The 21,412-nt window shown below is 32.4% G+C and overlaps 1 protein-coding gene across 2 annotated transcripts; it reads left to right on the top strand.

Annotated features, from left to right (window-relative positions):
* The first annotated feature begins 12,301 nt into the window (after positions 1-12,301).
* Positions 12,302-19,801, top strand: LOC111502784 (uncharacterized). Of its 2 annotated transcripts, none has more exons than XM_023156939.2 (3): positions 12,302-12,515; positions 16,594-16,725; positions 19,408-19,801. In XM_023156939.2, exons 1-3 carry the CDS (start codon positions 12,405-12,407, stop codon positions 19,486-19,488), a joined length of 324 nt encoding a protein of 107 aa, XP_023012707.2. In that variant the 5' UTR covers positions 12,302-12,404; the 3' UTR covers positions 19,489-19,801. The 2 variants fall into 2 exon arrangements, with proteins under 2 accessions (XP_023012707.2, XP_074026721.1); XM_074170620.1 differs by lacking the exon at positions 12,302-12,515 and adding an exon at positions 12,553-12,690.
* The last annotated feature ends 1,611 nt before the right edge of the window (positions 19,802-21,412 follow it).

Raw genomic sequence — 21,412 nt, 5'->3', positions numbered from 1 at the left:
AGTTGTTGGTATATGACCAAAATTCATACACTAAATGCCATATAATAAGTGATGGAATCGAGTATGAAAACGCTTGAGAAAACTATTGTACCTATAGCGCGAAACACGGTTGCGGTTGTTACCGACTTTGTAAACTGCCTAGTGAAAATCTCACAATAAAGTGTTATTTGAATAAATAAACCATATTTCTCAATATATAATGATAGTAAAAGATATATTTCAAAGAGTGCCAAAACAGACAACATCTTGACAGGTTTGATCCACTTGAAAAAATGTTTTTTGAGAACTGTTACCGTAAGAGAACGCCATCGGACTGCAACAAAATAGATCCATAGAATATCCCTGGTGTGATCAGTTAGCTTTCGACCTACGGTGTTCCTAATGAAGAGATCCAATAAATTTCAGCATTTCATTTACAGAGGTGCTGAGTACAACTCAAGCGGCACAGCTTGCCAATGTCAAGGCGGTAGTTAATTTCAATGTTGTTTACATTTTGGAATAAATTAATAATAGGTGAAACATTTTTGTTTACATTATGGTCCACAAATTAAAAATCTCAACAAAAATGTTAAAATTTTATCAGAATCATCAAATGCGTCGACAATACTATAATCTATAATCAATATTTTCTACTAGTTTCAACCCTAGTTTAATCACATATATAATTATATTCTTCAACAACCTTGAAAAAGGTACTGTAACGCACAGTGAAGCGTTTGATTTCAACGCGATAATTTGGCGAGGCTTCAACAGCATTTTCTGCATCTAAACAAAAATGTGCTTTCTTGGACAAATTTTCATGATTATCACTGTCTTTCTAGTTTCAGCTCCTAGCGTACTCCTAGATAGTCTACGATATATATATATATATATATATATATATATATATATATATATATATATATATATATATATATATATATATATATATATATATATATATATATATATATATATCCAACTATCAATAGAGCTTCCGTACATTCACAATTTTCTATCAATCGGGCGTCCGGTTTCAATGAGGCGTCCATATATGGACGCCGAATTGTTTCACCATGTTTCACCATATATATATATATATATATATATATATATCCAACTATCAATAGAGCTTCCGTACATTCACAATTTTCTATCAATCGGGCGTCCGGTTTCAATGAGGCGTCCATATATGGACGCCGAATTGTTTCACCATGCCAGGCAGTTCAGAGGTTCCCTATCTTCCATCTGACAAAATTTCAGATGGGCGCCTATTTATCAATTTCATTGTCAAAATTATATGTATTGGCGTATATTCTAGTTGAGTCTTTTTTATTTTGGTGGCGCTCGGGAGGTACGCGTATACTTGTGCCGTATATTTTTCATACATGTGAGCGATTATGAGGCGTCCATATAACTGACAACAATGCAATAGTTTTTGCGAGAGGAAAGTCTCAATGATTTGTTAGAAATATCGTTGATTTGGTATGTTTGTAGGTCGGCGCCGGTTTCATACACAGGGTGACAATTTGAAAACTTACAAGGTCTATCTCTGAGCAACCAAATAAAATATAAGAAATCGCTGAAAACAACTTTCATAATACAAAGGGAGAAACAAATGATGTGATGACTAACTTGTTTTTTCTCTCACACCCTTGCCCCCAGCCACCACAACTTCATATTTTTGAAAGGCAACCACCTACTTGTGATACATTATCTGAAAGCTCTTAAGATATGCTCTTCAATGGTACTCTTCAAAGCTACATTCGATGCAGTAAGTTTTGGTTCATCAAATAAAAGAATTCATTCAGAATAAATTTTATTTTCTATTATTAATTTAGTAAATTTTCAAAAACATGATTTTTACCATCGTTACCATTAAGACTTGAATATTTTACGCCTCTTCTATTTTTTTTTATTCGTCTCGATAATAGATAGGGATAGATAGGAAAGGAGAGTGGCACCTTGTTTTAGAGGTCTTTCGAATACCTTTACTACTCTGTCAACAGAAAATTTTTGTGACGATTAGTTTTCGAGATAATTTGAAGTTTTAAAGGTATTTGCATTGAGTTCAACTCTTTTTAAAATAAATCAAATTGTTTTTAAGGTGCAAGTTACGTTCAGAACTCTCATAAAAAAAATAAATTTTTGCTTTTTATGACAACTTGCTAATACGTGTCCATTTGATGTCGAATTATTTGTTTATTACGAGGAGATTTCTCCGGGGGATGGGGTTGGTTACCACCATTACATTTTAGGTAAATTGAGTGGCACCTACTTATGAAGGTTGAATTGCCTCTTCAAGAAGTTGTTAATAAGAATCACCGGTTGAATTTCCATCAATGAAAAATGAACCTATAATATGATTGCCTAATATTCCGGCCCAGATATTCAACTTTTGGGGATGTTGGGTATGTATTTCTGCGTATTGTCTTGGGTTTTCATCCGACCAATAACGGCAATTGTAACGGTTCACGCAACCATTTGAATAAAATGAGCTTTCGTCCGAATAACAGATGTTATAAAGCAGTTCGGGAATTTGCATTAATATTTCACTCATGCCTTCACAAAACTCCTGTCTTCGGTCAAAATCATCCTCATTGAGTTCACGAACAAGTTTAATTTTGTAAGGATGGTATTTGTGGTTTTTAAGGATTCTCCATGCGATCATATGGCTTATTCCTGCCATTGCGGATAAACCTCTGGTACTTAACCTGGGATTGGCGATGACTTGACCAAACACTACAATCGCATTATCGTCATTCACTACCCTTCTCTGAACATCACTTTTTTCATTTAAAACCGAACCTGTCTCCCTGAATTTTGTGACCAAATCCAGAACGTGATTTCTGCTTAGGTGTTTACCAGGTTTTTGCTCGTTAAATAAAATTGATGTTTTATTAGCATTTTGGTCGTTGCCAAAAAATGAAGCAATAACTGAAACCCTTTCGGCAGTAGTGAAAGAAATGTTTAAACAAATAACAATACACGACCCGTTTCAACAAAACAATCGAACGTTGTTATTTAACAAAAAATTGATAAGAAGAACTGCTTAAAATTTTTTTTATTTAGGCATACAAGTTACCGAGTGGTCTGTCTAATGTATTATCAACATGGCAATTTTAACTTCAAATTATCTCGAAAACTAATCGTTACAAAAATTTTCTTTTAACAGAGTTGTGAAGGTATTCGAAAGACCTTTAAAACAAGGTGCCACTCGACCTACTTTCCCCATCTAAATAAAGGTCGTCGGACGCACCTCTCTGAGGGGGTGCGTACTACAAAAAATCTGATTAGTCTGAAAGGTGTCCCCCTTCAATTAGAAATCGACGTGTCCGAGCTTTTTTGAAAATCTTACTTTTTATATTCAAAAACGGCTCTGTTAGGTTTTCGTTGTTACACACTGTATATAGAAGAAAATGTAAATGGCGAAATGTATGATCACATGCTAGAAAGATCTATCGAACCTCGGATAGTTCATGAATTAGAGAATCACAGAGACATACACGGCAATTTATCTTTGAAAGAAAATGTATTACATTTTCAACAGAATGGGGAACCTTATTATTTTGTAGTTCCAGTTATTCAATGGTTAGATAATAATTATGCTGATCAATGTATTGGAAGAAGAGATTCTACTGAATGGCCTCTCACATCCCTGGACCTATCTCCTCTAGATTTTTTCCTCTGGGCCACTTACTTAAAATAGGTTGTTTTAAAGACGACGCAATCTGATTCAATAAAGCCACTGAAGGAAAGAATAATCCAAGAATGCTGAGCTATTTTCAGAGAAACATTTGCCAATGTTTCGGAATGACTTTCGGAAATGAAAATTGCGAAAGTTATAAACAATTTAGTGAAAAATAAAAAATGGGTCCAGTTTTTTGGAAATATCTCAAAAACTAATTGGAATTTTCAAAATCGAAAAAAAAAATTCGAAAAGAGGAAGAAATTTCCTATCGAAAAGTCCTGACTACCGGAACTGTAGGACCAATATTTATAATTTTCCCGGAGCTCTGAAATAGAGCTCTAAATCGGGTGTTTAGCCGCGTGTAGGCCGTGCGTGTTTAGGTTAATTTTACAAAAAAAAATTTATAGCATATAAAATATATAAATTGAGGAATGAAAAAATTCAGTCATATACTCAAAAGATAAATTAACAGTAATCTGTCGGTAAAAAATTTTTAATGCAATTATTAGATTTATTATGCTATTGTTAATTAACAATTTTTTATCACTCGATTATCATTATTGCAAGTGTGATATTTTTCAAACTAAAAGTGTGGAATTTTTTTCCTTCCATAGAGTTATGATTATAACGGTTAGGAATTGATTTACTTCCAAAATATTGAAAAATTATTATTTTTCAGTTATTTATTAACCATTTACTGCATTTTTGAATTAAAAAGTTTATTAAATAATCGAAGAACAATTTTTTTTTGATTATTATTATTAGTATATTTTTTTTTCAAATCAGAAGCTACATAAAAATATTTTTTTCATCACCTATTGTTTAAAAATTTGTTATAAACAAATGCGTTTATAACATATTTGAATTTATTTTGGATCCTAATCTTTAATAAAAATTATGATTAAAAAAAATAGCGTTTCTTGAAAAATTGTGTGCAATGCAAAAAACCGCATTTGTTAATTTACAATTTTTTTACCACTAATTGTCAATATTTCAAAAAAAAAATTTGTAAAAAATTAGAATAATTCGAATGAATAATTTTATAAAAAAAATCAAACTTCAGCTGAATATATTCTTTTATTAATGGAGAAAAAATGAGTCTAGCGATTTTTCATTGTATCTCCATTAGTTTAATGAATATAATAATTTAAATGATGAAAAAATAGATTGATTATAGAGCGCCAAAATTTATAAAATTCGATAAAAAATTAAAAAAATTAAAAAAAAATACAGGGTTGTTTTTCATTCATTAATTGCAACAAGAACAAAAATGAAATGAAAAAATTCATTTGTTTATTACAAATTGTTTATTTATAAAACAATGAAAAATTTTAAAAATTTTAATTTTTTTTTGTTCCAAATAATTGAAAACATTTAAAAACATTAAAAAAAAAATTGTCAACTAGTGGTGAAAATAAAAATATTAACAATAGCGTAATAAATCGAATAATTGCAATAAACATTTTCACCGACAGATTATTGTTAATTTAGCATTTGAGTATCTGCCTGAATTCTTTCATTCCTTGATTTATAAATTTTATATGCCAAATTTTTTTTTTGTAAAAACGGCCCAAACAGGCACGGTTCACGGCGGCCAAACATCCGATTACGATCTCATTTTCAGGGCTTCGGGAAAATTATAAATATTGGTCATACAGTTCCGGGAGTTAAGACTTTATTATAGAAAATTTCTTCCTATTTTCGAATTTGAAAATCTCAATTAGTTTTGAAATAACTAAACCCGTTTTTTATTTTTCACTAAATTGTTTATAACTTTTGCTATTTTCATTTCCGAAAGTTGTCCGTTCCCAAAAACTTTCTAGACGCTATTCCGAATCGAATGACACCTCAACCATAATTTTCGGAGACTGCTGGAGAAGAAAAAAGCACTTCTTGATCAGACTAGTCAAGTTCAAACATAGCTGAACAATCTTACAACAGCTACAGATTGGGGATGAGAAAAAATTGAGACTCTCTTTTTGTCCATGAAAACACCAGAATCATTGGCAGGTTTAGAATTACTGAAACTAGTTCATTGTAGTTGCATAGTAGGTATCTAACTGCAGTAAAACTTAAAGCAGTAGAAAAACAGTGATGAGTGCATCCGATGTTGTTGGGATGATGACAATTTCAACTTCGAGTACGGCATGATTGTTGATCAACAAAATACTAACCATCCAGTATATCGAAAACTGATTCAGGCATTCTACGTATCAAACTCAGATACTAACTCTGACGGTTAAGAATGCGTTAATAATAAATTGTTTTGGTAATAAATGATAAAATTAATTATGAAAAATGTTTCTGTCAATTTGTAGAGAAATGTCAATTATGATTTTCAAAATAGAAAACATTCTCCGAATAATCATTTGAACATTCGAGATATATAAAAAAACGTTCATAAACAATTAAAAATCGTATTTTTTTCTGAATATCATATTATGAAGATAAAAATTTTTTGAATTCCCATACGGTCATACACAATTTATAAACAAATTGCGCTAAAACAGTTTGTTCAACTTACCGAATGTCTTTATTTGATACAGAAACAGGATATAATGATAAATATATAGAAAAATTAAAACAATATGTTATGTTACTAAAAAAAATCATAATGAACAAAATATAATGTTTTTGAACTTTTATAATGTGATCTTGTGGAGCACATTGATAAAAAGAGATTCACGTTCATTACAAGACCAAACACGACTATGATACGATATTTCATCATGGAATCCTAGTGCCTATCTTCCGGCTCCATCATCAGATCAGCTCCAGAGTACCTACCATATTGTCATCAAAATCACATAAAACTGCCAATTTTCATAACGCTACGATCTTTAAAAGATGGTTAAATTGGTTTTCTTAGATTTGACTACATAGTTACATACATACATACAGGTCGACCTAATAAAAGCGTATTAAAAACGAAAAACTCTAGAAAAAATTAAAAAATATTTAGGTCAGTCCTTAAAGAAATATTGAAAAATGCATGACTCGAAAAATCGTATACCATACACGGAAATGAATCTTGACAGGTCTTGATGCCTTCTAGATGGCTATCCTGTGTAGTGTGTATCAGCCAAATGGAATAAATATGACACTGAGTAAATATGACTGTGCTCAACAAAACACTCAGGCACGTCCAATTTTCAACAACCAAATTTTTCAATGCTCAATAACTCAGTTAACGGGAACAACAACTCGACCACGAACTCGGGCTTTGCAACCGTTACCACATCGCCTCTGATAATGTATACCGCAGTAGTAGACGAAACGTCAGGCATAAAAACCTGCAAACCACGCAAACGCTGAAAACAGATTTTACACTGTCATCTACGGCCGTGAATATTTACATTCTTTGGTAATTCATAATATTTATCCTATCGTCTGTCATTTTGGCGTCTTCAACTAGTTTGAATACTTTGAATTCTTGCTGTTTTCTAATGGAAATATACAATGAACTTTTTGTAATTAAAGTTGAACTTTCAATAATCACACCATGCATGTGTCGGTTTCACTTCTCCTATCATTATATTCGGCTCGCTTAAATATCATACAGTGTTAAAATGGAAATATGCCAACCAAGACAAAAATTATCGAATGATATTGAAAATTTCGTTATGGAATAAACTTTTCATGATCAGTCAATATCACTTGGTACCTATGTAAAAATGAAATACATACCGGCTACCTGAAATCCATACGCAATTTGTCGTTGGCACAACGCTTGTTGAAAAACAGATGTGAAGAAATTAAAACCCACTTGCTGCCTACATTTAATGCGGTAAATATTGGCAACGTTGTAAGGATTCCCAATAATCTATTTCATGTATGAAAATATACTTATTGGACTCCCTATTATCAATCAGATGTCTGATGATGGTGTATACTGAGGAGTTCTTATGAATGTTTGACGGACGGACGCTCTACTATCGAATCAATAGTGAACTCAATTTTTTTATGGTGGTAAAAATGTCATGCCAGCCTACAGAAATCAGTTTTCTAGTACTTACCATGAAATATATTCGGTAAATTCTTCAAATTATGATGGACGCCCTATCAGCGCATTCAATGTATGGATGCCATATTGATATCGGGATGTATATATATATATATATATATATATATATATATATATATATATATATATATATATATATATATATATATATATATATATATATATATATCTAGAAAGGTTAATGCAGTCAAGCTGCTGGAAAATAATTCCATGAAAATCAAAAAATGAATAGATAAGTACTCTTTGATCATTCCCATATTGATTTCAATTTAAGAGCCACCGGTATAAAGCTGTTTCAGCCTATTGGGCATCGTCAGTACCGGGCAGGCGGTCCCCGATTGAAGACAGAATGAGAAAAAACCAAGAAATTACTTCAATCTGAACTACTCTGATGATAGTTTTTATGTTTCTAGATTAAAAAACCTTCTCAATACGTATGGCATCTCGCAAATAATCAATGAACCAACTAGAGTTACTAACCACAGCGAATCGCTTATAGATTATGTATTAACGAACGTAAATAGATGTCAAGCGTCGGTGCACTCATATCCAATAATAACAGACCATTCAACAATCACTGTCAACTTTACTAATATTCATAATAACGAAAATCAAACTATAAAAAAATATAGAAACTTGAGTGAAAGCAATTTGGACCTTATAAAAATTAACTCAATATCATGTAAATGGTCTTTAAATTCTACTGATGTTGAAGTTATTTATAAAGAAATACTGAATAATTGCAAAGCAGTTATTGATGATATTTCTCCAATACAAAATTGTACTGTTAACAGTCATTTGCCATGGTTTGATGGTTCACTGTAAAATTAAGAATCGTGATAGGGCATACAGAACTTTCAGAAACTGTTCAAATCTAGAAAAACAAAATAACTGGGAAACTTTCAAGAAATTGAGAAATGATGTTGTCAAACATGTGTTGAAAAGAAAAAAAGATCAATATTATTTTGAAAAAATTGATCGGTATAGAAACAACTCTAATCAAATGTGGAAAACTCTCAAAAAACTAGTTGACTTTCCAAATTGTATTCAGTTTGAGAAAACTGGTGAACTTATATTACTAAAAGATGTTATTGAAATATCAGATAACTTCAATAGTTATTTTGTTGAAAGCATAAATGAAATTGTGGCGAGCATTGACTATTCAGAGTCATGGTGCAATAAAAACTTTAATTTATACAAAACTTTCTCAGAATTCAGATTGCTTTCGTTAAATGACCTAGGTACGTAAAATTATAATTTCCTTGGATAATAAGTGCAGTATACATGAAATCCTCAACTTCAAAATATTGAAACAAGTTTTTGAGACTATCGGTCACATTATATTGCACCTTATCAACACCTTTCTTGAAACTGGCGAAATACCAGAAAGATTGAAAAGTAGTACTATTGTTCCTATACCCAAAATTCCTCATACTATTAAATGTAAAGAATTCAGGCCAATCAACACTTTACCTCCGATTGAGAAGGTACTTGAAACAGTAGTATATATAACCAACTAATAGAATATGTGGAAAAAAACGACATTTTAATCAACAATCAATCGGGTTTTCGCAAATTGCATTCGTGTGAGTCATCAGTGCAACTATCTCTAAACAAATTTAAATCTGAGCTGGATAATAATAAGTTTGTTGTAGTCATGTTCCTTGACCTCAAAAGAGCATTTGAGACCATTGATAGGTCTATACTACTAGCCAAATTGAATATATATGGAATTGAGGGCAACGTGTATAATTGGTTATCTAATTACTTGACCAACAGAAAACAACGGGTAAGAGTTAAAGACATGTTCTCTTGTGAAATTGACAATTACGTTGGAGTTCCCCAGGGTAATGTTCTGGGACCCCTTCTACTCATACTATATTTAAACGACATGCCATTGTTTGTCGACTGTGAATTTATGAACTTTTTTGCTGATGGAATCAGGAATCCAGGATATATCATAAAAAAGGTCTTTCTTAAGGCCAATCACTGCAAACGGAACTTTTCAGTTCTAATACTGCCCTTCTCAGGGCTTACACAAAGAATTCGTATTTCTTCGTCTTCGGCACCACGCCGCACCGAGGGACCCACTAGCCGGCCTCCTTGGACGTATTTGGCCTACCCAGGCTTGAATACATCGGGAGGTACGCCTACCCAGTATATCTAAGGGACAGTCTACGTGGGCTGTCCCATTGCACTGATATCTGGGGGCTTTAAAGCGACCGTGCGCCTCCGGAGGCGGTCTCTTTCCTTCGGGCTTAGGGAGTTAGGTAGGTCAAATCGCGATAGTGTGTCGGCTAGGTGGTTAGGGATCGTAGGGAACCCTCTGGTCCGGCCTAGTGCCATCGTGGTGGCCAGCTGTACCCCCGCGGCGCCTGTTAGACAGCTAGAAATTATAGGGTATACTAATAATAAATTCGAGACTTTGTCGTGTAAAGAAAAGAAGGTCTTGCCCCAGAAATCTACGACCATGCAGGGGACGCGAGGCGTTCAGGACTGGGAGTTAAACTCCGAAGACGACGACACATACAGAAATAGATCCTCCGGTGGCCTAGCACCCGCCGGCTCTGGTCTGCCTGCGACGAGCGACCTAGGAGCAAGAGGTTTCTTGCAAACTCACGCCCAGCCGGGTACCCTTTCGGGACCGCTCCGGGACCGCTCCGGGAACAATAGGTGGAACCACCTATTGGTGTGACACCCAAGTCAACTTGCCAAGTTTTTATGTCAGTGTTGGTGGTTTGACCAATATCAACGGACAACTGCGGTAGAGTTGTCGGTTAATTGGTCAAACTGTGTCAAAAAAAAAGAAAATGGACCTCCAGGCAAAACAGCAAGTCATATTTATAATATATTACTCTGAGATATGAAGTAAACTTGAAAATAATTGTAAAGATGTTTTGGGATACTTCTTTTTATATTTCAACTAGTCGAAATATGGTATATATTGAAAAGTGAATAATTCATATTTACTCGGAAATTTACGAATAATTCGACAAATAAAGTCGGCATGAATTGTATTTCAACAAAATTTACAACTAAATGGTTCAATGCGGTTCGACTGGGCAAAAAAATGGTAACAAATGAAAGTTAACTGTTAGGATAGCTTACCTTTTTAAATGGAAGTCTGCGAATCTCTTCTATTTAATTTTCACCTAGACAAGAAGAGAGGAGAAAATGGTGATGGAAAGGAGGCAAAGAAATTGGTATAGTCACACTTCTCACGAATTAAAGAAAATTACCCTTTCCCGTTTTTTCTTGTTCCGATTTACAAGTCATACTGAATGTGGACCTTGTGCAGGGCCGCACATGAGCTTCATTTATCTATGAAGGTGAAAATGTGAACTGGATGAAATACTATCAGACAAGTTCCTTAAAACTTTTTCGAGTCTTCTCTTATTTACTTTGCCATATAATAACGCTTGACCTCAATGTATTCATTATGATTAGTAATTTATGAAAATAAACATTATTTATTATTGTTATTATCATTACTATAATGAATAGTTAAATTATACTCATGAAGATAATCTACATGATTGAAATAAGAAATTATCAGTGATTCGCAAAATATTTTCATTCGCATTGGATATTGATAGTTTGCGGTTTCTATAAATAACTTTCGAAGAGAAATTGATCACGTTGCGATTTTCATAGAATTATTGAAGAAGTTTTGATGTGTTTTCAATTACTTTTAGCTTTTGCCTCTAAGCTAATTTCTCCGCCTTCATTTCAAACATATTCAGGACTATAAACGTATCAAATAGAAAATAAATGGATATATATGCATGCAGTAGCAGTTCAAATTTTGCGCTATGGTGGCACAAATTTTCGACATTACGAAACCCTCCCTATATAAGAACCCTGGTTTTCTTCAACAATAGTTTTTAACCCAACCTAATCATTTTCTATATCGAAAAAAAATGAACCCGAGTTTGAAGTCGGAAATATCAAGATAATAATTAATATGACCAATAATTGCGAAACATTAAAAAAAATAGGTGTGAATAGTTTATTGTAAGCTGAGGCGTTTTCTAGCGCTCGTGTATTCAAAACTTATTCGTCTGTAATTCAAATATATTTGTTCTGGCGTTGAAATGATGAAGTCACATCAACTATGATTTGAAACGTATTCATGATATTATGATTGTTGTGAAACGGAATTTGACGTTACGTTACGTCAGTTGTCAGTTCCTGCTTTATTTTGATCGTTATAGTTTATAAAATGCTGAAAACTTTTTTCAAATTCTTTGTAAGGATGTACAAAATAAAACTGGGAAATTATTAGTTGCACATATCCGATTATAATTGAGGTTAGAGAAAATTTAAAAGTTTATTTTCATTATTGATTTTGACATCTGACACAAATTGAATTATTCCATTCTGGTGAAGATTAACTTCCTCACGAATCGTTTTTGAATACACGCTCGAATACAATTAAACGCCAGAAAACACCACTGGTTAAGAGATTCTTCAAAGATAACACGTGAGCATAGTTGATACTGCCAAGAGATACTCCCAGTTACAAATATTCTTCTCAAACATATTTGGCGCCACAAAGTACTTGTAAGTTGTAAGTATGTGTTCTGTGCTGCATGCCTATTGCTTATTCTTCCATGTTCTATTGATTTTGAATACAAATTTTGTTACACCATTTATATAATTGCAGTAAAACCATAGACATTATTTTTCACGCCAATGTGTTAAACTAAAATGATTGCAAACTTTTTGTTACTTGTCATCATATCGTTAATAAATGAGAGCATAGAAGAAAAAGTTCATTACATATTTCCAGAATTTCCTTATAAAGAAAGCAACAAAAACGTAAGATTCTTAATGTGACATTATATAAATAAACGTATATATAGTGTGGTCATTTAAGTATGCAGCATGTTTTTTTAATTAATTGTACAACCAAAATACAGATAGTGCCGAGCGTTGGTGCATGTTCGGTTATTATTTTAGGTGTACTTTGGTTGCAAATCAAACATCATACAGGGTAGGTCAAAAAATATAAAAATTGCTCAAGAGTGAGGTACCATTATTTCAGAAACTTCAGCAAAATGTTATTGAGAAAAGTTGTTTACAGTTGAAAGATATGTCTAAATACCAAAACGTGGCCTCCTCCTCAGTTTTTCAATTTTTTCGTTAATTTTTTTCCAGTTTGTGAATTTTTATAATCACCCTACTCACAAGTTAATCATAACAAAATCAGTTGGGCATAACTTTGTTCATGCAATTCATTTGGATTTTAATTTTTTTAGGGAATCACAAACTTCATGTTTTTGCAACGATATTTAACACAACTTTAAAATTTCGCAAACTATATTTTCAACAAGGTAAAACATTAGTAATAGTGATATACATATTCAAAAAATCTCATTTGAAGTGAACATTTAGTATTTGAAATGTTTATGAAAAAGCTAGGTATACCTACAAACTAATTGACAAACATGACGTGCTATCAAAATTATCGCGGATACCCAATAAATGAGGGTTGAAAGTAAACATTATTATTATTTCCATATTTCGATACGACTTCGTCGACAGTCGATGTCTCAATTTCTTCCATCTCTTTCTTGAACACATTTAAAATCACTTCTTTCATCTCAACACTCAAATGTCTTTTTTTGGATCGGAATAGCTCACAGTGTCATCAGCGGTGTCTGTACTGGACATCTTGGAAAACAATTTTAAACAATATACTATAACGTACGCCACACAAACGACTGATTAAAACCCTGTGCTGGTACCGAACTCTTACCAAGAAGGCGAATTCACAAATGAACGCTGCCCTTTCCATCTGACACTGGGCGATCACGTGAACGCATCAAGCTTCGGTTTTGTTTTGTTTTACTCTATCTTGGATTTACAATCGTCTTCGGGTGATGACTGTTATTTATTTTTGTTCAATTGTTTTATTTTTTTATTATCATCAAAAATTAAAATAATCAAAAAGGAATTATACAATGTTTTCAGTTGTATTTGAAAGCGGTGCCGACGTGTGAAGAAAGATTTATCGAGTGTCCCTGTATGTTCATCTTCTCGTTCAATGTATATAATTGTTTGATCATAAGATTCACAAAGAGTAGATCGCAACACACTTGCTGGAATATTTCTGCAATGAAATCGTATCGAATTTTCAATCTTCTCATCTTTATTTAAATGGTCGATCCTTGTAAACATTTTGCTTTCAATATCCCCATAAAAAATCTAATGGGGTGAGATCTGGCGAACGAGGAGGCCACCGTGGATTAGTATTTCGTTCTAACTATTAATCACCAAATTTCCCATTTAATCATTCTGAAACAATTCTTTCAGAATGAGCAGGACATCCATCATGTACAAACCATAATTTATGTCGTTGTTGAAAGCTCATATTGTCTAAAAAATCCGTTAGTTCGTTTTCAAAAACTGTTAATAGGAACCACCAGTTAGGTTGTGGGGGAAAAAAAACGGCCCTATTAATTTGTTGTTAGTGACAAAATTTAGATTTTTGTCCGACCACCACCTACAATTTTGGGAAGAGGCAACGCCATATATGTTGTGAACGTGGATTCGTCTCCAAAAAGAATGTGTTAATGGAAATCATGTTGATCTTCTATTTGTCCTTGAATCTACACGCAGAAGTCATACCGTAAGTCATAGGCTAGTTCTTGAAACATGTCAAAAGACATAGGCTTATAGGCATGATTTTTTTTTCAAGAATCTTCTTAACAGAGCTTTGTTTCACACCCGTGTAACTAGAAATTTCTTGTGTGGATCTTCCAGGGTTTTCAACAACTGCCTGAAGTACTTCTAATTGATTTTCCTCAGTACATACAGTTTTGGTATGTTCATTTTTATATTTAGTCTAAACAATCAGTCTGTATGAAATTATTTAAAAGTCTGTTCACAGTGGAATAGTACACTTGTTTCTCTGGATGACGTTCATTGAATATATCTGCTGCTTCACACACTGGTGTATAGTTATCTCCACATATTAAAACTAATTCTGCCTTCTAGGCTAACGTTTACTGTCTTGGAGGAGGCATTTGAAATCAAATACTCAATAATCGAACAATAATTATTCAAGAATGAGAAGTTAATGTCACCAAACTGTCACAATGTTTTCTTTCAACCCTCATTTGTTTTGTGCTATGGATATCCACAATAGTTTTAATAAGATTTCATGTTTGTCGATTAATTTTCATTAACATTTCAAATACAAAGCGTTCACATTTAATGAAAGTGATTGAATATGCATATTATCATTAATGATGTTTTACCTTGTTAAAAATATGGTTTGCGAAATTTTAAAGTTAGGCTGAATATCGTTGCAACAAACATGAAGTTTGTGATTTTCTAAAAAATAAAAAATTCAAGTTAATTTCACAAATATTCTCCAATTTGAACAAAGTTATGCTCAACTGATTTGGTTATGATTACTTTATGTAAGTACTGAGGGTGATTACAAAAAAAACGTGTGCGTCTCGAGACGCCCGACAAAAGTGTGATAACTGAGACTAATCTAAGTTGGACTATTTAATATTGAAATTGTTTAACTTGAGAAAAGCTTAGGTTATTACTTACATTTTATGTATATAAATATGATAATGTAAAGAGAGATTATTTGTGATGTGCTGTTTGGAATCTTTGGTGTAGTAATGAATATTACTGGAGTTTTATCCCAACACCTAACCGTTATTTTAACACTTCGACACGTGTTTCGATCACCAAGTGATCATCTTCAAGAGGAAGATTTGATCTTCCTCTACTCACACAATATTTTTCTTACAAATTACCTGACAATATTAGATACAAATATTCCTGTAAAATATTTTTTCCTGAAACACTATTCAATTACCATTTAGATGCCTGATGACACCATAGAAAAATATTTTCTCTGGATTGAAAAAAAAATTCTCTTTCCAGGTACTATCAGGAGCGCTATTATCTTGAAAATACTGTGTAATGAAAAAAATCATAACTCAACAAAATTATTCCAAAAATGTTTTGAAAAGTGATTATTATCACAAAGGATAGAATTCCTTTTTTAGAATTCCAAGGTATTGAAATTAAGTAGTTTCTGTAGGGCAGTTCTAAAGGTCTTTAAATTCTCTTTGGTTTTTGTAATTGATCACATGGAAGTGAAATTTAAAAAATCAATTCACCCAGGAATTGGAGTATTATGCCAGGTGTCATAGATACTCATACCTGCAAGCACTATTTTGACAGGTAAATCAGCTAGTCATTTTATACACTGAACAGAATTATAGTATTAAAGATTTTAAAGTAGTCGAAATGTAGGACAGTCGATGAAGCTTCGATATTAACTTTAATTGCAAACAATCTGAAACTTTTGATTCACGTGCTTGTTTAGACAAAAGTGAACTATACAAATTAGCTTGTCATATATGGAACATTGTTTAAAAGCTAAATCAACTTAAATGTATAATCCTAAAATTACGAAATTTTGGTCTTTGCAACCTTTGAATTAGGTTTGCAAGTTTTCTCATTCATGGGAAGTCACTGAATTGAAATATATTGTCGAAAATCATTGTATTTTTTTGTTAAGAAGTGCTAAAAACGTAAAATAACTGATCAATTTTGCACCTTCCAACTCACAAGAAAATCAATGATTTTCAACAGATGTTCGAAATAGTAATTTGGTAATCAGACAATTTGCTAACAATACAAAAACTATGTGCAAATCTTGACGTCATTTGACATTGTCTAATACAAGATTTGGAGGCAGAATTTTGAATGGAAACTTTTAGGCAATTGAAAATTTTGTTAACAATCATGCAAATAAAAACACGACCTATGTGCATCAAAACTAGAGCACTCATTAAATTTCTCACATACCTATTAGAAATATAACTCAATATTTCCAGTTGATTAGGAATGTGAATATTTACAGGAGGTTATGCTTCGAGAAGTAGAAGCAGCTTGTGAAAAGGGTTGTTATGGAAGAAATGGAGTATCCAAAGTCCTTTGCATTCGACAGTGTGTGTCACCTTCCTGCTACAGAGACTTATACCAAGGGGATTTAGTGAGTACCAATAAGATGGATAACTATGCAGAATCACCTTGGTTTTATACTCATATCAAAAATGATTCACGATGAACTCTGTGAAGACCTTTGTAGATATGTACAACATTTGAATGGGTCATGACATTATTTGAAAGTATTCAAAATAAGTTTTTAAGGTACTCTGTATATAAACTGCGATATCATATTGGTAAATATGACTATAAAATTATATTGGACATTCTTAACTTGAATACTCTGGCTCATAGAAGATTAGAATCAGATCTTCCACTAATTCATAAAATAATCAATGGTAGCATCAATTTCCCAGAACTTGTCGAACTTATAACTTTAAATGTGAATCCAAGGAGAACAAGAAATTCGGAAATCTTCAAAGTACCCTTCTGTCGCACCAAGTATGGCTGGAATGAATCTTTAGGTAGAATTTTGAGACTTGCAAATACATAGAATGTAGATTTAGAATTTTTTAATTCTTCTTTGTAAACATTTAAAAGGACTGAAAAAATTGTAATTCATCAACTTATTTTTACGATTTTTTTATTTTACTTTATATATTTTTTCCTTGAACCTAGCTTAGATTACTGTTAAATACATACGTGTGAACTTGTTAATTATCTTGAAAAAAATAGACATGCCGTAAATAAATAAATAGAAGGTGTTTAAGTTGTAAGTTGAGAAAGAACGCAGTCAATTTCAAAAACTTTTACACTAATTCACAAAATAATCAATGGTAGCATCAATTCCCCGGAACTTGTTGAACTCATAACTTCAAATGTTAATCCAAAGATAACAAGAAATACAGAAATCTTCATAGTACCCTTCCATCAGACCAACTATGGCCAGAATGAGTCTATAGGTAGGTGTGGATTTATAACTTTTCAGTCTTTCTTTGGAATCCTTAAATAAGACTGAAAAGATTGTAATGATTGGCTTTTTGCCTTTTTTATATGTTTTTCTCGCCATCCTTGGTTCAACAACAATTGCGAGCAAGCTGCCGCTTCCAAAAATCTCGCCTACCGACAATTGCGCAAAACTCCCAGTGCCGAGAACTGATCTAGGTTTGTTAATGCTGGTAACAACTGCAAGCTTAGGATAAATGAAAGCAAATTCCACCACTAACACAAGCGGATGGTTCAATTGCAACAACAGCCATAGAAAAAGCAAACCTACTAACTGAACAATTTGCGTCCCACTACAGTCAATTTTTTGGGAAAGGCACCACCCACTATTTCTACACTACAATCCACAATGCCGCAAATTACTTTTTGACAGCGTCTAGTCAGGTGAATTTTGAAACAGCTCAATATCAACAATGTTTTGGCACAATTATGTCACTGGACTTGCAAAGGTGCTTCTCAAAAGCTTGGAACCCTGTTCCGAACCAGAAAACTGTACACACCTCAGCATCTGTTGATGCTTTATAAAGCCCAGATCAGACCTTCTTTGGAGTATTGTTCTCATGTATGGAGCTCCGCCTCCAAACATACCCTGAAGCTGCCGGATTCCATTCAAAAAAGATCCATCCGCCTGACGCAAACATCACTTGCAACCTTGATAGTCTGGAACATCGAAGAAAGGTTGGAGATTTTTCTCTCTTCTTTAGATACTTTCACGGGAAGTATTCAAGTGACTTGGCATATTTGATTCCAGCAAGAGCTCATTGTTTTGAGTGTCAATTCGAACTTCACTGTTTAAGAAATCTCTCATTTGGAAAACGGCGTTTATGTGGAATAAACTTCCTGAAAACGTTTTTCCAAATGAATTTAATCTCCAGCGATTCACATCCAATGTGATTCACTACCTTCGCACAGCCTTGAGGATTTTCCTGTAGTGCTTGTGTTTTGTCTTTATAAAAAAAGAAAATCTAGCTGATATTTATAGTACATATGTGAGAATTTGTTGATTATTTTGTAAAAATAGGTAATAGCATAAATAAATAAATAAATAATTTTTCTTATAAACCATATTTCCTATGTTATAAAATTTCTTGTTTATCACAAGAAAATGTTTCGTTTGGGGAAGGCCTGAAAAGATCATATCAAGTACATGGCCCAAGTACAAAATGAGCACTGCTCTTTCACATATCCCATTATACTGGGGTGGTACGGAAGAGATTTAACGGGTCATTTTCCATTGCTTTGACAAAATGCATTGAAATCTTATGAATTGAAGAGATGGTCATTATCAGAGACTAATTCAACTGAATACAGAAAAAATGTTTGAGCTTCAATCATAACCTTATGTATCAATTTAACCTTTAACCAGTTAGACTTACTATCAACTAGTAATGAAAATGTGAAATAATTTTTTTTGGAGAAGTCAATATTGACTATATAAATTGATTGGTGCTGAGGGCCAGAATGACAAATTACTACTTTTATTGAAATTTTGTGTATGTTGATGAACTTTATATATACATACATATATGACAGTAGTTTTTACTGTTATTAACTGAAATGAAAAAATATAAACATTGGTTTTATATATCAAAAATGAGCACTTTTCCCAATCAACAAGAATGCAATAACCTTCACAAATCACTTTTCACCAACTTGGTTGGTGAAACACATGTCAAGTAGAGTTTTGTACTTTTGGTGATTGGAGAAAATGCTAGTTTTGTATTCATTCTATGCCATAAGTTTCAGTTTTACCTATTATTTAATATTATTTGTTATTTTACAGCTCGAGGAAGGAGAAGTGGATGTAAGACTCAATTCATTCAAGGGATGTTTTATTCAACGATACAACAGATCTCGTCCATAACCAGGCTAAACACCAAATATGATTAATAATTTATAATAGTAACAAACACCTAGAAATAATTCAGTTCACAATATTACTGTTATATATTATTTGTTAATGTATTAGTTTCAGAAAATTCACTTTGAGAAAAATTTAGTACTTTTAATCTGAGGTAAATGGGCTAGATTTGAATACCTTGAAAAATGTCACTATTATATTCATTTTCAAGTTGCCCATATATAATAATCATGAAGCTGTTCACTTTTAAACACTGTGTATGAAGGATTACCCAAGAGCAAAAATATTAAAACTTTCTCTGAAAGACTATAAATGTGATATTCGTTTCAGTTGGATGTATGCCTATTCTCAATTTTTAATACTTATGGTTTTATTTTTCACATAATAAAAGAAAATTATTTGAATGTACAAATTTTCTTTTTTACTATAATTATAAGAACACAGGTTTTTACGGTCAGTTTTCATGAATAATGAGAACAAAATCCGCGCTGGTTCTTCTAAGACTTTGATAAATAATTTTCATCCTTGCAGTCAATGCACATACCACTAATGATGTTTGCCATAGTAGCAGACGAAACTTTTGATACTTATTCAACTATGTATTTTGTTCTCATTAATTTACTATAATTCTTTTGTAATGTTTTAATATTTGCATATTAAACATATATGCAAATCAATTTTTTCCTTTTTTTTTCTACTATATTTAACTATACAGGTTTCACTTTTGAATAGTTTATATTGATAACATGACATAGGTAAATATTCACTATATATTCAGCGAGCATGGGCACTTTTTATTATTAAATATAATTTAATAATGCTACAATATCATCCAATGAGAAGAAAGTAACGGTTTATATAACATGAAACACATGTGACATGAAAGTATTATTTTGTAATTGAAGGTTTATTTTCGTTCAGTTTTTTGATACTTTGAAATTTTTTGAAAACACAAATTGGTAAATATCGACTTCATAAGAAATAAGCTCTGGTTAATATCTACAATGGATACAATAAAAAATTACTGACATAAAATTATTTCTGAAAGCCTTGTTCCATTCTATTGTTTTCAAAAAAATAGTCCAAGACAGGGTCAGACCAAACTTAATTTCAAGAGGGAAAGCTTTTTTTAAAATTGAGCTTTAAAAATGCTTTTCAGGAAACAAGTTACACTGTACACACAGTTTTTTCTGGATTGAATTTTATTCATAAATGCAATTGAAAATAAGTGGTTTTAAGAATTTCTTGACTAGTTCTCTTATTCGAATAAATGTTTTATTCTTAGATTTGTAAAATACTAGCTGTTGACTCTTTATATATAATTTTTCTAGGTTCAAATGAAACTGATAGTTGCAAAAAATATTGATTATTGAAAATATTCTTTAAAATTGCGAAATAATAGTTTCAACTCCGCTTTGAACTTAAATAACAACAACAAATCAATACATGGTAACAGTTTATACCGGTCTATTTAAAAATTTGTTGTTTTTCCAGTTAATGAAAGTATTACTTCCGATGAAAGTTGTATTGGTTTAATAAAAACTTCAGACTGAACTATCTTTAGTCTTTGACTCTGTTGAAGGTGTGAAAATCAAAATCAATACTCATTGTTACTAAGTTCATGAAAAACAACTTTTGAATTTTTTTTATTAATTTCATAAAACACTCAGAGGCGACTTTAGCCCATGTAGCGCCCGTGTACAATCAATACAATGGCTCCCTCTTGTATCAAAACAAGCAGTCAAAATGGAATAGGTACATACATTACGATCGACTAAACTCCGAACCTAGCTGGAATACGTTGCCGTTAGCTGAATATCGTTGTTTTGTCACGAAACCAAGTTCAGACTGACCTCGATCGCGTTGTGAAATTACAGTGGACATGGCTACAGGGCAACCTACCCAAACCTGTCAAAAACTTTTCATT

This window comes from Leptinotarsa decemlineata, unplaced genomic scaffold, assembly GCF_025532065.1.
Source record: "Leptinotarsa decemlineata unplaced genomic scaffold, Ldec_3_MD MMD2_P_RNA_scaffold_9, whole genome shotgun sequence".
NCBI classification, from domain to species: domain Eukaryota; kingdom Metazoa; phylum Arthropoda; class Insecta; order Coleoptera; family Chrysomelidae; genus Leptinotarsa; species Leptinotarsa decemlineata.
This window is presented reverse-complemented; position numbering and strand designations above follow the sequence as displayed.